The sequence below is a fragment of the Polypterus senegalus genome, chromosome 3 (assembly GCF_016835505.1).
Source record: "Polypterus senegalus isolate Bchr_013 chromosome 3, ASM1683550v1, whole genome shotgun sequence".
In the NCBI taxonomy this organism is placed as follows: domain Eukaryota; kingdom Metazoa; phylum Chordata; class Cladistia; order Polypteriformes; family Polypteridae; genus Polypterus; species Polypterus senegalus.
The window spans coordinates 180,941,143-180,958,944 of NC_053156.1; the positions used below are offsets into that span (position 1 = coordinate 180,941,143).

Consider the following 17,802-nt stretch of genomic DNA (forward strand, 5'->3'; position numbering starts at 1 on the left):
AGTTAGGATATAGCAGGTTGGATAATGGATGGATGGATAAATTAATAAATGAATAAAGATAAATGGATTAAAAGAGGGGAGAGAACCTGCTTCCTCATTTTAAATGCTTATTCTAAAATGTTATTGATTAGATCTTTCCAGGTTTTGAAAAAGTTTTGTACAGATCCTCTAAGTGTGAATTAGATTTTTTCCAGTTTCAAAGAGTATATAACATCAGTTACCCACTGACTTAAAATAGGTGAGTTAGGATTCTTCCAGTTGAGCAAGATAATTCGACGTTCTAATAGGGAAGTAAAGGCAATTACAGTTTGTTTGTCCTTCTCCACCTTAAGCCCAACTGGAAGTACACCAAACACAGTTGTTAATGGATTAGGAGGGATTGTGACACCAAAGGTGTCTGAAAGGCATTTTAAGATTTTGGTCCAAAATGATGTTAATTTCGTGAAGGCCCAAAACATGTGGCCCAGTGAGGCCAGAACTTGATTACAGCATTCGCAGGTTGGATCTTGCCCTGGAAACATTTTGGACAATTTTAAACTAGAGAGATATATAATTTTGAGTTGAATAATTCCATGCTTTGTGCATATAGAGCTTGAGTGAATTCTGTGCGTTGCTACTTTTACTTTCTACTTCTTTTCTGAGATGTTGAGTGAGAGATCCTTTTCTCGCTGCTCTCTTGGATCTTTGAAAGGGATGGACTGTAAAATGGTTTTATATATTACGGAAATGCTGTCTGAGTCCTTGAGACTGAGCAATATTTTTCCGGCATAGAGGTAGGCAGGAAGTGAGGAAAATTGGGCAGGTTATGTTTAACAAAGTTTCTGATTTGAAGACAGTGAAGAAATGTGTTGCTGGAAAGTCTATGATCTCTAAGTGATTCAATCCTGAATGTTTTCTATGCATTAAAAACTGCATATGTTTGACAGGGTGGAAAAAGGTGGTTCTTGTGCATAGGTGCCACAGATAAAAGCCTCTCTATCTTAAAATACTTTCTACATTGGTTCCATATTCTAAGTGAGTGAAGCACAATTGGGTTGTTAGTATATTGGCGGTAACTTGTATTTATTGGGGTGCAAAGCAAGGAATATAAAGGAGTACTGCAGGATTTTATTTCTATTGTGGACCAAGCCTGTGTATGTTCATCTATTTTTGCCCAAGTTCTTATAGCTTGTATGTTTGCTGCCCAGTAATAAAATTGAAAGTTAGGCAGAGTCATGCCACCTTCTGTCTTAGGTCTTTGTAGGGTCTCCCTTTGGATACGTGGATGTTTTGAATTCCAACTAAATTAGGTTATGGTTGAATCTCATTTCTTAAAAAAATATCAAATTATATATATTGGAATGTTTTGAAATAAAAAGAGAAGCTTAGGAAGGATATTCATCTTAACAATGTTAATTCTTCCAGCTAAAGTGAGATGAAGGGTTGACCATCTATGCAAGTCTTGCTTAGACTTGAAGTTTTATATGCCACACCAATCAACCCCAGGGGATTACCCTCTAATGTAATGCGAGGAGTGAGAGTTATTACTTTTTATTACAAGACTTCAAAAAATTGTGGATCCTGTGTAGGATGGCCGGCCGTTTATCCTGGCCAATACTCCCAAGCCGCCAGGAGGAGCCCTCCTCGCAGTATGGAGGTCCCCAGAAGACCAGCAGGGCATCATGGACAATGTAGTTTTTATGCGCAGCCCTGCTGGATGCTGTGGGGGCCAGTAGGGGATGCTGCAGGGAGGAACAATGGTTATTTTCCCTATGCCCCGGAAGCACACGTGAACAAGAGGAATGACATGCTTCCGGGGAGAAGAAAAGAACTTGTATCTGGCCCAGAAGTGATTGAGAGTCACATGGACTGGGGATTAGGAACATTTCCGGGTCAGGAGATATAAAAGGACTGTGGGAGCTCCCAGACGGCGAGCTCAGCTGGGTGGAAGGGTGGCAACACGTCTGGGAGTTGGAGGATTGTTTATTAGTGATTATTGTGTTTGTTTATGAGTATTGTGGAGGAGAGGGTGTTTTGTACACTGTGGCTGAAAAATAAAGTCAATTTGAGGACTTTTACCTGGTGTCTGGAGTCGTGGACAGGGGTTCAAGGGAGCGAGAGCGTCCCCTATCTACCACAATCCATAATACAAGTATAGGTATGCAGTGTGTCATATTATGCTATTTTGAGATTGCTGAACATGAATATAATTTTTTTTATATATCTGATTCTTTACTACTGGTGCTAGTCTTCTAAGTGACACCCCCAAAACTTTAAAAATGACACATTTCTAGTATAAGTATATAGGGCATAATTTAAAATTTTTTTAAGGTTAATGATTATGAATATGATGTTATTTTTTTTTAAAGTAACCTCTGTAGAGCTTGTTGAAAAAAATTGTTTTTAGAATAATCTCTCATTAAGGAGAAGCTTGGAATGTCATGTACATACATTGACTGTGGATAATGTATTAATGTACAAATAAGAATTTGACAAGACGTTAAAATATATTGTAGATTTTTTTAAACCTTTAAAGGAAATTTTAAATTTTAATTTTTTTAATTGAACTTATAAAGTATTTTAATGATGAAGTTTTAAAAATTGACAAGCAATAAAATAAATATATTTAAACAATTTTCCATTTATTATTAGAACTAGCAAAAAACCCGCGCTTCACAGCGGAGAAGTAGTGTGTTAAAGAAGTAATGAAAAAGAAAAGGAAACATTTTGAAAATAACGTTAACATGATTGTCAATGTAATTGTTTTGTCACTGATATGAGTGTTTCTGTCATATATATACTGTATATATATATATATACACACACACACATAAACATATATATACATATACACATATACATATATAAGTATACATACATATGTACATATTTACATATACACATCTACATATATACATATACACATATATATATATACAGTATATACACATACATATATATATATATATATATATATATATATATATATACATACACAGACACACATATATACATATATATGCATATACATATCCACATATATATATTAGGGGTGGAACTCGATTAAAAAAATTAATCTAATTAATTAGAGGCTTCGTAATTAATTAATCTTGATTCATCGCATGTAATCGCACACGTAGATTTGCCCCAAAGCGCAAATGTTTTTTAATTTAAAAGGGTTTTAGTGGGCGACAGAATCAAATAATAGACATGGACATGAATATTGTAAACTCAAGCTCTTTTAATTTCTGAAAAAAAAAAGCATTTAAACTGCATTTCAATTCAAATAAGAATCATCCATGGCTAAAATTGGGCAGACTTAAAAATAAAGTGGTATTCTAAGTACTTTAAGTACATGTTCAGAATGGTATTGTCTTTAAATAATAAGAAAAATGTTAACATAAAGTGCAGTTTTTCATCTTAAAAAAATAAGGCAGAAACATAAAAGTTAATTTGACCAACTTCACCTTTAAACTCTGAGTAACCTTAGCCAAAATTATTTTGTACATTAGGCTAAAACAGTGTGATCATTGAAAATTTTGTAATTAGATGTAATTAAAATTACTAACGGTCACGGAAGTCCAATGATCCCCAGTAAGAGCCACAAAGTCCGCTTTCTGTAATGCATCTAATTTTGCTTGCTTTTCAGTGTCATAAAGCTGTTGAATTTTACTTGAAATAGTCTCTCGGCACGGCAGTTGAAAAGTTGGATCACCTGACGCTAACTGTAGCACATTTTCTAACCCCCTATCTTCCACCACTGTTAGTGGTCTACAGTCCAAAGCAATCCATTTTGTGAGAGAATTTGTAAGTTTGGCCGATGTTGACTTACTAATTTTGGTCCTGAAGCCAGTCATTTCATCAGTTTTGGGCAGTCGACACCTTTTGTTGGTACTCAAACTCGTACTGCTAGTGCTAACAGCATACACAATTTCTGTGTTCGCTGTAACATGTTTTGCATTTAGATGGTACCGTAAGGTTGAAGTGCCTCGGTGTTATGCAAACTCCTTTTTCCACAGTTTGCACAAAACCACGCTTTTATCAAGGCTTCCGTCGGGTAGTCTTTTGTAATGAAATTTTCCTCCAATCAGTCGTAGCAACGTGCTTTCTTCCGACTGTTACATTTTTGTAGCTCTGATGTGTGCATCAAGGTAATTGGTGTACCAGGAAATCATGCATTGACAGAAGTTCCCCTTTGCTTGGAATGCAAAGTTTGATTAAATGTGTTATTTTTTAACACGTTATGGAGCACATGCATCAAGGCTTCTCAGCTGTGCTTGTGCTAAGAAAAGGAAACATTTTAAAAATAACGTAACACGATTGTCAATGTAACCTTTTGTAAGTAGTGCCTGGAGGATTCATAGTGTGGAGAAACTCTAGCGACAGCGTGTGTATTACTTTGTGGATTTTTCTGTGAGTATGTGGTGGCAGCGTCACAAAGTTGGTTACGCAAGACTGCGTTAGCTGCGGAGCTCAGCTCAGAGTGAAATGAGGTGAATGAGAGGGGAGATGATGATGTGACTCCCACACCCGCCTTAACTGTCCATCCCCCCACAAACACAGTCTCTCGGAATTTGCATAAGCACAGCCCTTTACCTGCAATTTTAACTTAGTTACAAAGTGATCAAAACTCTCGTTTATATCCTGTGTCCTCTCATTAAACTTGTATCCCGCATTAGCCGTGGGCATGAAAACGCAGCGCAGCCTGTCTATGAACTTAATTTAAACTTTAGGTTTACACCGTGCTTTGTTTCCGAAGTAGCAGCACTCATGAATATGGTTGTAGATGTCACTCGCTTGCTTCTTATTGTTTCGCTGCCTTCTCAATTATATAATGCATGTTTTCTTCAGCGCTTTTTGGAGCTCTTCTTGTTTTCTATGTACTTTTCTATGTACTGCATTGACAGTCAGTTCACGTGATTACGTGGAAGGCGTGATGATGTCACATGAAACTCCACCCCCCCACGGCCATCGAGCTCAACTCCATTACAGTATATGGAGAAACATAGCTTCCAGTTATGACCATTACGCGTAGAATTTCGAAATGAAGCCTGCCCAACTTGTGTAAGGGAGCTGTAAGGAATGAGCCTGCCAAATTTCAGCCTTCTACCTACACAGGAAGTTGGAGAATTAGTGATGAGTCAGTGAGTCAGTCAGTGAGGGCTTTGCCTTTTATTAGTATAGATAAATATCATTATCTTTGCCAAATAATTTTAATGATTGTTTTAGAACAAATAATATTTTTATTATAAAAGGAACATTCAAAAAGTTTACGCACTTTCGTATTATTGTTGGAAATGATTAAGGTGGGAAGAGTAGTAATTGGATATTAAAAAGTTGTTACGATGCTGGGAAAATTGCACCACAAAGGAAGTTGACTATGTAAAAAATTGATGGAATTTGTTTTTAAAACTCTTTTCATGAATATTCATTATTTTGAATTGAAAAAAAGACAGCATGAAACATGGCATTGTCACAAGGCTCTCAGACATAACATATTCAATAAATTAGTCACACAAACACTGGACTATATAAAATATTAACCTTACACTGTTTTACATCTCATTCACTAATTCTTTTGAGTTCAAACTAAATCATTACCCACTACCATTAGTAACATGATTCTTATTTATTTGATACAAAAACTGAATCAGCACCTGCATGTGAATCACACAATTCTTCTTCACTTGCAATTCTCAAACATAAGTCTTATTTTAATTATGCATTTTCACTATGTTGTCATGCTTTGTGCTTTCAAAGAGGATAATGTTACTTGATAAGAATTATTTTAGTGTGCCTAATATATAACAAATGTAATTATGTGTTACTTATTTAATTATAAATTTGTGCTTCAAGATGACCCAGGGGATAGACATTTTGTAATTTTATTTTTTTTTTACTTTAAAGTCTCTTTTTATTGTTGTATTTTCATTCCAGCACCTATTCCAAGTGAATTGATACACTATAACTGGTTAATTTGAAATAATCAAATCAGTAAAGTAAATTGAAATGCACATCAATCTTATTTCCTAAAACTGCACTTACATGACAGATCTGCAAATAGATTATATTTCCCTTTCACCACAGTAACTCCTCCTCTTTCTATATTTGCCAACTCATTGGACCATATAGGTCTAACTGACATTATTAATAATAAATGATATGTTCAGAGTGCTACTTATAAAAAGATAAAAAGTTTATACTTTTACCTATTAATTTGAAAAGGGGCTTTGTATAGAATGTTCATGTATTTTTTAAATACTTTCACTCTATTCAGAATGAAACCTCCAATTTATGAAACATATATTGTTACATGAACACGCTCCTAACATCTGTCTCCATTCTCAGTAAAAAGTAACTCTTAAGAGTTCCACTAAATATACTGTGTTTACACAAGGAAGATATTAATGTACAAAGAAATGGATAAAAAAATAACTGACATATTCATAAGAATTATGTGCACTAAAACATTTAAAACCCATCCTAGTATTACTTCGAGCTAAAGCCACAGAATCACTTTTGGTGTTACGGGCAGCATTTGTGGGGTATAGAAATACCAGAGGAGAGCCCTTTCAACAGGCTTTATAGCTACCTAAATCCTCCAGTCCAATCTAGCACGTCACTCAGTCATCCTTCAACCTACTTGACTTAAAAGGAGAACACAAACCCTTCCCCCTAATCAAGTACCCTGTGCTGCCACCTAACAGCCCCAAAGGCATTACCCCACCTGCTGACAAGGTATACTGTTTACTATAAGCCCCTGGCAAGCAGAAATATTCTGCTAGTGGCTTTGTTACTCTTTGTCTCTCAATGGCTTTTTATTTTTCTCAAGTAAACAATCCATTGCTTTATAATATCTTGAAGGATTGCTACTCAAGGATTGATTACTTCTTTATAGACAATAACTTCTTGCCTAAGATTAAATCTTGCAAATACGATGCTATTGTTATTTCGGACCATGCACCTATAATATTGGAGCTGAAATTACTAAGCCCCATACACTCACCCCGCAGATGGCGCCTCAACCCGCTTCTATTAGCTGACGAGAATTGTACGGAATTTATATACAAACAAATCAAATTCTTTCTAGAGACAAATACATCCCCCGAGATCTCTGCAGGAACACTCTGGGAAACTCTTAAGGCCTTCTTAGGAGGACAGATTATCTCATATCTTTCCCACAGAAATAAATCCGAAGCGAAGAAAGTAGCAGAGATAAAAAGTGAAATTACTAAAATAGATGAAGAACATGCCAGACTACCAAGGGAGACTCTACATAGGAGGAGGCAGGCTCTACATTCAGAATTAAACCTCTTGACAACTAAAGAAACTGAACAACTAATTTACAAATCCAGACATCATTACTATGAACATGGAGAGAAAGCTAATAAGCTTTTAGCTCAACAAATTCACAAGCAAGAAGTGCGCAACGCAATCTCGGTAATCACTAACACGAACGGAGATAAAATCATCGAACACAAAAATATAATGCACACTTTCAGAGACTACTATAAATCCCTATATACTACTGAGTTTAAAGAAGACAATATACAATCTAATGCATTTCTGGATACATTACAGATACCACAAATAGACGCTTTTAGTGTGGAGGAACTTGATAAACCTCTGGAATTATCAGAATTACTAGATACTATAAAGTCACTCCAAGGTGGAAAAGCAGCAGGCCCTGATGGCTACCCTGCAGAGTTTTACAAGAAATTCTCCGCTCAGCTAGCTCCCCTCCTATTAGCAACATTTACAGAAGCCAGAGATAACTAATTTCTTCCACAAACCTTTCGCCAAGCATTAATCACTGTCTTTCCAAAACAAAATAAGGACTTATTACAATGTGCATCATACAGACCAATTTCACTTCTGAATAACGACGTTAAAACACTCTCTAAAATCATAGCCAGAAGGATGGAGAAAGTGCTCTTCTCGGTAATATCACAAGACCAAACTGGATTTATTAGGGGCTGACACTTATCTTCAAATCTTCGATGCCTGTTTAATGTAATATACTCACCAACTAAATCAAACACCCCAGAAATATTATTATCATTGGATGCAGAAAAAGCATTCGACATGATTGAATGGTAATACCTTCACATAAAGGGGATTAGCAGAGAAGGACTGGAACAGAAAATCTCATTATATGCAGATGATATGGTACTGTATATTTCGGACCCAGAAAATTCTGTGCCTGCAGTCTTAGCAGCACTCACAGAATTTCAAAAGCTCTCTGGTCTCAGAATTAATCTGAATAAAAGTGTACTCTTTCCAGTGAATTCTCAAGCATATAATATTAGATTAGACACCCTACCTTTTATCATTGCAGAACAGTTTAAATACCTAGGAGTAAACATCACAAGTAAACATAAAGCTCTATATCAACAAAATTTCAGCGTCTGCATGGAAAAAATTAAACAAGACTTGCATAGATGGTCAACTCTTCATCTCACACTAGCTGGAAGAATTAACACTGTTAAGATGAATATTCTTCCTAAGCTCCTTTTATTTCAAAACATCCCAATATACATTAATAAATCATTCTTTAAGCAATTAGATTCAACAATAACCTCATTTATTTGGAATTCAAAACATCCACGCATCTAAAGAGCGACCCTACAAAGACAAAAGGCAGAAGGCGGCATGGCTCTACCTAACTTCCAGTTTTATTACTGGGCAACAAATATACAGGCGATAAGAACCTGGACACAAATAGAAGAACATACACAGGCTTGGACCGCAATAGAAGTAAAATCCTGCAGTACTTCTTTGTATTCCTTGCTCTGTGCTCCAATAAACACACGTTATCGGCAATACACTAATAACCCAATTGTGCTCCACTCACTTAGAATCTGGAACCAATGTAGAAAGCATTTTAAGATGGAGAAGCTTCTATCTGTGGCACCCCTGCAAGAGAACCACCTCTTTCAACCTTCACAAACATATGCAGTTTTTAATATCTGGAAAAAATTTGGAATTAACTTGCTTAGAGATCTTTATATAGACAATGTCTTTGCATCCTATGAACAATTACATTCCAAATTTAACATTCCAGCTACACATTTCTTTCACTATCTTCAAATCAGGAACTTTGTTAAACAGAACCTTCCAGATTTTCCTCATCTTGCACCCTCATCCATGCTGGAAAAATATTGCTCAATCTCAAGGAATTAGACTCCATCTCTACAATATATAAAATCATTTTACAATCCCTTCCTTTCAAAGATCCAAGAGGACACTGGGAAAAAGATCTCTCAATTAATATAACAGAAATGGAAAGTAGCAATGCAAAGTAGAGTGGAAAGTAGCAATGCAGAGAATTCACTCGAGCTCCATATGCGCAAAACATACAATTATACAACTCAAAATTATATATCGAGCACATCTGTCTCGACTAAAACTTTACAAAATGTTTCCAGGGCATGATCCAACCTGTGAACGCTGCAACCAAGCCCCAGCCTCACTGGGTCACATGTTCTGGGCCTGCACCAAATTAACATTATTCTGGACAAAAATTTTAATTACCTCTCAGACAGCCTTGGACTCACAATCCCTCCTAACCCATTAACAGCTGTGTTTGGGGTTCTTCCAGAGGGTCTTAAAGTGGAGAAAGACAAACAAATTGTGATTGCATTCACTACACTCTTGGCACGCAGACTTATTCTGATAAACTGGAAGAACCCAAACTCTCCTCTTTTAAGTCAGTGGGAAACCGATGTGTTATATTATTTGAAATTGGAAAAATCAAATACTCAGTTAGAGGATCCGTACAGACTTTTTTCAAAACATGGCAGGATCTAATCAGTAATATTTTAAAATAAGTTCATAAAGCACAGAGAATTTATTAATTTAGGTATGTTTACAAGCCTTAAATTTTATGCTGTTTGGCTTGCTCTCTCTCTCAGGGTGGGGATCGATTTGTTCTTAACTCAATTTTTCTTTTGTAAAACTTGATTGCTTTGTATGGATTGTAATAAAATTAATATATATATATATATATATATATATATATATATATATATATATATATATATATATATATATAATATCTTGAAGGAGTCTTTCACACAGAAACCATATTTCATTTGGGCACCTTGTTAAAAAACAAAAAGTCCATAAATATAGTAAAGTTGTCTTACCTCCAAAGGTTGTAGAATAGTAAGGGGACATTCAAACCAAGTGTTAGCCACTCTTGGGCACATACAAACATAATGCAGAAAAGCCCATGGATGGAATACTCAGGTAGGACTAACTGTAACAAGAGAAAATTTTGAATAAGCTAACATGCAGAATACATTTTTAACATGATATCTTGAAAATTAAAGTACTCCATTGAAATTCATGTTAAGCATCATTATTGTGTCCTCATATAAATATGTCACACACCTGAAATCTTGTAAAGCCAACCTTATTGCCATCCTGTATCTTGAATGATAAAGTGTTTAATTCTGGTCTGTGAATGTGTATGCCTACACTAAAGTTTTTACTTGAAGTATCGTTAGTGAAACCCAAGCCATGCCAAAATAATGCAATCTTTGCTTTGTGCTCTAAGATCCTAGCCAATGAATGCATTTTTTTTATCACTTTTTCTTTTTTCTTTTTACTTTACTTTACAGTTAAACCACTGGTTTTCTCAACATTCACTCCTCAGGGCACCCTGCTGCTACAGTTTTTTGTTCCAATGAGTTTCTCAATCATTCAGTCACTCACTGTTACATTTAAATGGTCTCATTGTTTAAATAGATGATCATTTAATTGTTTAGGTAGCATTTTTTCTTTTATTTTACATTTAGAAAAGTACAGTATTGTCAGGTTTACACTTAAAGCAAAGTTTAAAACATCTTTGTATGTTTTCTGTATTTTTAAATGCTTTAATGCTTTTATTTGAGTTTTCTTAATTGTATCTGTATACATGTTATATATGTTGAGCAGATCAGACACCAGCACAAATGACTCTGAAAGGAGCAACTATATCAATGTTACCTACTTGTATGCTTATCAGTGAATAATTGTCTAAATAACCAGAACATTAAAACATACAAAAATATTTAAAAGGAGAAATAAATACATTACTACTTCATTAAGTGAAAATATAGTATAACCAGTCTGTAATTTCCAAATGGTTGTAAAAAAAAGAAAACTGGGAAATAACTGCTTGCTTAATTAAGGTTGAAGTCCAGTTAAGAGAAGAAGTGGGTTGGGAGAAGAACTGCCAGCCATAGTGGACTCTGAGATCTGACCATTAAAGAAGCACTGTGTTTCACTACATGGCATCAGACAATCGGCACAGCTGACATTTACTTGTTAATAAAGTTAGATATATACTGAGCTTATTCATTGGCTATTTTATTCTTTGTTAAAAACTTTTTCCATAATTGTTTTCTAGGGCATCCTGTAAAATAAAGTTGCTGCATGTCATAATATGATATCTGTGAGCAATCTAAGAGGCATTCTGGTCAAATAATGCAATATGCATGTTTTTCTCTAAGCCAACATCTACAAAGCTGTTTACTCAGTTATTAAAAAGGAACTGTACCAGCCATGACATTCGTATGCATGTTATATCCAAACTAGCCATGTGCGCCCAACTATGTTATGCGTGTTAAAGTTGTCTGTGAAGGGCTCCCTGTTTAAACGCGGCTGCCAGTCGTGAACTGGGCCCTTCGCGCTCGTCGCACCGCATTATGATTTTTTATAAGGGAAACAAAATTACAAAAGAAAACCCTTGGAAACTGATTCGATAGGAATCTCTGTCCGAATAGTAATTATGTGGTGGTGTAGGAGCATTTCTGCTTCTGTTCGTTCACAGTCCATCTCGTTTTCAGGACGCTGTCGTTTCCTCTCACGATGTCTTCTCAACCTTTCTCCAATCTCGCAGGTTGCTTTATAGCAATCCAAAGAGTAAGGCAATATAGACGGAGCAATGGTTATAAAAGGGGTACACATAGGTATCCAGGGTCTTTAAAGCATAAATAGGGATCACTTCACTGACATGTGAGCAAGCCACGGTACAACTGTGAGACACGCAGCACTCACCGGCTACAACGTCACAATAATAATTTCCGGAACGTGCTGTTACGTTGTCATTCATTTAACCCACTGTCTTCCTTTCATTCATATGTTACGTAGGCACGTACCTTTTATTTTCGGCAATCTCATTCTCTAACCAGGCCTCAGGAGCTAACCAGCTTAACACTGTCCACCACCCCTTTTGTTATTCTGGCACATTGTTGACATCTGTGAGTAACAACTACGTACTAAACTGGAAGGTGGTCTACACATGCGTGGCATTCTCGGACAAACAAAGATCAAGATCTAAATGAAGATCTCTTTAGTTAATTTAAAGCACAACAATTTGTTTAGTTTGAATATTTGTTTTGAGGTGTGACTGGAGTACTACAGTCTTCAGTAGTATAAGCCTGGAGGAGATTCTTAATGCAATGCCTATGTTATAGCTGTCTCTCTACTGCCATCTAATACTGCTTCTTCTAATTCATTTGCGGACAATCAAAGATGAAGATCCAAATGAAGATTATATATAGAGATTTTAATTTCTTGGAGCCCATCAGTCAATTAAGTTTAATATTGGCTGTTTGTTCTGCATGCAATGATACTGGTATCATTATCATACATCCTATTTACTTCTCGGTCACTTTTTGTTTGTTTTAATTATAATTAAATGTGTATATGTATATACTGTATGCATGTGTACTTTTTTTTAACATCATACCCTTGGTTTATTACATTAGGGCTTACTATACTTATCCAGGGCTGTTGTTTAACATCATTCCTTGGGTTTACTGTCTCAAGACTGTTTAAGGTTATATTTTTATACTTATGCTTATAGTATTTGAACTGTATTGTTAATAGATATCTCTATTTTGCTGCTGCTGGGGGGCTTGTTTTGTTTTGGACGTGCTCTGTCTCTAGTTATGTCAGAGGACTGGTACTTTGTGTGGTATTTTCTAGCCTCACAATGGGAGACAAAATGAGGGAGGGGACTAGACCAGTAGAGAAAGAGAGCAAGCTATTTCTAAGCTATTCTTTTAATCCTTATAATTATAAGAACCAACGCAACATTAGGCTTCATGGCAATAACTCCTGGGAAAACTGGAAATTAAGGTCAAAGCTGTCTTATTTTAAGTTAAGACTACAAGATGACAGTAAAAGCTCAGAAGCAAGATCTTCATGACCAAACAATTAACCTTGTGAGCTGGAAAGTTAAAGGGTTGAATCATGAATGAAAGAGAAAGAAAGTATTCTCTCACCTAACACGTCTAAACTCCAAAACAGTATTTTTATAGGAGACTCACTTATTAAGCAAGGTACAGTTTAGGCTGCACAGAGACTCGACTGGCCAAATATTCTGTTCCAGCTTTACAAAGAAAACTAGAGGTGTGGAAATTCTTATACATAGAACAATAACATTTGTAGTAACAGATGTAGTATCTGATCCTGAAGGGAGATATGTGATTGTCATAGGTAAATTATTTAACTGTAAAGTGATTTTGATAAATATCTACACACCCAATGTGGATGATATGAACTTCATCCAAAATGTATTTGCATCCATTCCCAATGTGAACACACATAAATTTGTAATGCCTAGGGACTTTATTTGTGCTTTAAATCCAGACCAAATAGGTCTCCGGCAGCAGGAACGATGACGTCTAACACCGCAAAACCAATTACACAGTTTGTAACAGACTTACAACTTATAAGACCCTTGGAGATTTTAAACCAAAACTCAAGAGCATATTCCTTCTACTTACCAGTGCATCACTGCTACACAAGAATTCATTCATTTTTTATAGATAATAATTTCTTGCCTACAATTAAATCTTGTAAGTATGACGCTATCGCTATTTCACAAAATCACTATGCCCCACATACTTATCTTGTAGATGGCATCTTAACCCTCTTTTATTAGCAAATAAGAACTGTATAAAATTTTTATTCAAGCAAATCGATTTTTTTAAGAGACAAATACAACCTTGGAGGTTTCTACAGGAATACTCTAGGAAACCTTGAAGGCTTTCTTAAGAGGACAGATTATCTCATATCTTATCCACAAAAATAAATTGGAAACCAAGAAGGCATCAGAGCTAATCAGTGAAACTTCTAGAATAGATCCAGAACATGCCAGGTGTCCAAATGAAGCACTTAAGAGGAAAAGACAGGCTCTGCATTCAGAACTCAATCTCTTGACAACTAAAGAAACAGAACAACTCATTTTTAAATCAAGACATCATTACTATGAACATGGAGAGAAAGCCAATAAAACGTTAGCTCAACAAATCCACAAGTAGGAAGTTCGCAATGCAATCCCAGCAATTACCAAGACAAATGGAGATAAAATCATTGATCATAAAAAAATCATGCACACATTTAGAGACTACTATAATTCCTTATATTCTACTGAGCTTAAAGAAGACAAGACACAACCTAATGCATCTCTGGATCCATTACAGATATCACAACTAGATACTCTCAGTACAGAGGAGCTGGATAAACCTCTGGCACTATCAGAATTACAAGATGCTATAAACTCACTTCAGAGTGGGAAAGCAGCAGACCCTGATGGCTACCCTGCCGAATTTTATAAAAAAATTCTTAATTAAGCTAGCTCATCTTTTATTAGCAACATTTAAAGAAGCTAGAGATAATAAAATTCTACCTCAAACTTTTCATCACACTCTAATTACTGTCTTTTTTAGGCAAAATAAGGACTTATTACAATGTGCATCATATAGAACAATCTCACTTTTGAATAACGATGTAAAGATACTTCCAAAGTCCTTGCTAGAAGGATTGAGAAAGTGCTTCCTTCGGTAATATCACAAGACCTAACTGGATTTATTAAAGGCAGACACTTAGCTTCCAATCTTCTACGCCTGTTTAATGTGATATATTCACCCACAAAGTTAAACACCCCAGAGGTATTATTATCGTTTGATGCAGAAAAAGCATTTGATATGGTTGACTGGAACTACTTTTTTACCATATTGGAGAAATTTGGATTTGGCCTGAATATCTGTGCATGGATCAAACTACTGTATACCTGCCCATAAGCTTCACTTTGTATTAACAACATTAATTCAAACTACTTTAACCTAGAACTGGGTCCTAGAAAAGGATGACCCTTGTCACCACTGCTGCTTGCAATCACCATTGAGCCACTGGCTGCTCACTGTAAAAATGCTTATGAGATAGAGGGGATTATCAGAGAAAGACTTGAACAGAAAACTTATCTATATGCAGATGATATGGTGCTGTACAGTATATACCTGAGCCACAAAATACTGCGCCTGCAGTCCTTAGAGAATTTCAAAAGATTTCTGGTCTCAGAATTAATTTGAACAAAAGTCTGCTCTTTCCAGTGAATTCTCAAACACACAAAATTAGATTGGACACCGTCCCTTTAATCATCTCAGATCAGTTTTAATACTTAGGGATAAACATCACGAGTAAACATAAAGCTCTTTATCAACAAAATTTTGTTGTTTGTGTGGAAAAAACTTAAGCAAGACTTGCATAGATGGTCTACACTTCATCTCACTTTAGCTGGAAGAATTAATATTGTCAAGATGAATTTCTTTCCTAAGCTTCTTTTTCTATTTCAAAACATTTCAAAATATAAATTATTTTTAAAGAAATTATAATCAACCATAACCTTATTTATTTGGAATTCAAAACATCCATATATCCAAAAGGCGACCCTACAAAGACCTAAGAAAAAAGGTGGCATGGCTTTACATAACGTTCTGTTTTATTACTGGGCGGTGAATATACAAAATATAAAAACCTGGACATTGACACAAATAGGTGAGCAGACACAGGCTTGGTCCGCAAATAAAAATCCTGCAGTACTTCTTTATAGTCCTTGCTTTGTACACCAATAAGTACAAGTCTTCACCAATATAGTAACAACCCAATAGTGCCTCACTCACTCAGAATATGGAAAGAATGTAGGACGTATTTTAAGATAGAGAAGCTTTTATCTGTGGCACCTCTGCATGATAACCACTTTTTCCACCTTCTCAAACAAACACAGTTTTTGTCCTTGGGTGTGTGGGAACTATTAACATTTGAATTTAGTGATTGTATATAGCGCGGAACTGACCTCTCTGTACTATTCTGTCCTTTCCATCTCCTGCAGTACTAAAGAAACACCACCATGCACCAAAATGTGGAGATTGGGCAAGATCTGGAAAAAAAAAAAACGCGGTCACTGACTACAACCGCATGAAGGTATGTGAATGAATATAATTTTGCATTAGTGCAACAATGTTTTCCGAAATGTAGTATACAGGTCATAAAATGAATTATTCCAAATGTCATATATACCTATGTCTCTCTTTTTTGTCAGTGCGGCTTTGACATCATAGACGAGAAGGTGCATACTAATTCAATGTGAGCAGGAACGCTCAACAATAAAGCCGAATAAAAAAGAAAATTCACATCCACAATCATTCTCAGTCATGCACACCACTCACACACACGTCCACAGTTTTTCCAGTCCCAGTCTTGTTCACACACAAGATCTGACATTGTTTTCAAATAAAGAGGTGGTTTAACAAAACAAGTTTGTTTGTTATACCACATCTTTATCTGAAAACAGCATCAGATCAGGGTTTGGTCGGTTGAGTGAGTAAGTGAGAGAATAAAACTGAAAAACACTAATTACTATAAATTTGCACCAGCTGTTAAGATGCAAATCAAATGTATGTTTTTATTGTATAATATTAACAATAAGAGCTGCTCACTACTCAAAACGGTAAATTTGTGAAGGAGCTGATATCAAACCCACAACCTCCATGCTGTCACGGATGCTTTAGCAAAAACTCCCTAAACTGTTTCCCATTCATTCTCTATTGTAGAGCTATACCCATAACTGATGCAATCTATTTTCTGCTACTTCCATTTGGGGGGGTTTATAGCGCTGTTCTGCACTCTTTGCTGCTATTCCTGCCTGCCTGCAGTGTCTGCCTTCATAGATGTGCTGGGGCATTTTTCTTTTTCTTCTAAAGTAAATTATTTCTGTTGATTAATTCATGCTTTCATTAATTATAGCTAATATTGTGGTCTAGTGTCTTCTCTGTCTGCCTATTATGTACTGCCTTCCCTTTCTATCTATGTATCTATATGCCTTTCACATCTATCTCCATGCTCACTGCCTGCTTGCCTGCGTGCAGCGTCTCTCAATTGATTTATGATTTATTTCTTTTTGACATAAATCATAAAATAAAACTACTATATAGCTAATACTATTATCTGTCTAATGCCTTCTCTATCATTCATATACCACTTTCCCTGTTCTTTCTGACAGTTTCATCTATCTATAGTGCCTTCCCGATGTATATGTTTATGTAGCGCCTTTTACATCTATCTCTGCTCTCACTGACTACTTGCCTGCCTGCAGCATCTGATAATTAATACATGATTTCATTTATTTTTATATAAGTCCCTTCCCTGTGTTTTTTTCTGACATGTTTATATCTTTTATACATTTAATTCCATATTTATCTTTCTATCTGGTGCCTTTCATATCTATACGTACTCTCATGGCATGCTTGCCTTCCTCCAGCGTCTGTTGATTAATAAACAGGCTATAGCATTTTTAATTCATTTTAAGATTATATACAGTGGTGTGAAAAACTATTTGCCCCCTTCCTGATTTCTTATTCTTTTGCATGTTTGTCACACAAAATGTTTCTGATCATCAAACACATTTAACCATTAGTCAAATATAACACAAGTAAACACAAAATGCAGTTTTTAAATGATGGTTTTTATTATTTAGGGAGAAAAAAA

The 17,802-nt window shown here is 35.6% G+C and overlaps 1 protein-coding gene across 1 annotated transcript in view; it reads right to left on the minus strand.

Moving 5' to 3' along the window:
* LOC120526841 (protein cornichon homolog 3) overlaps window positions 1-17,802 on the minus strand; it is a 201,575-nt gene that overhangs the window by 70,257 nt on the left and 113,516 nt on the right. The window contains exon 4 of the mRNA XM_039749970.1: window positions 10,128-10,240. Within this exon, the coding sequence (XP_039605904.1) occupies window positions 10,128-10,240 (113 nt within the window). The remainder of the gene's footprint in view (window positions 1-10,127; window positions 10,241-17,802) is intronic.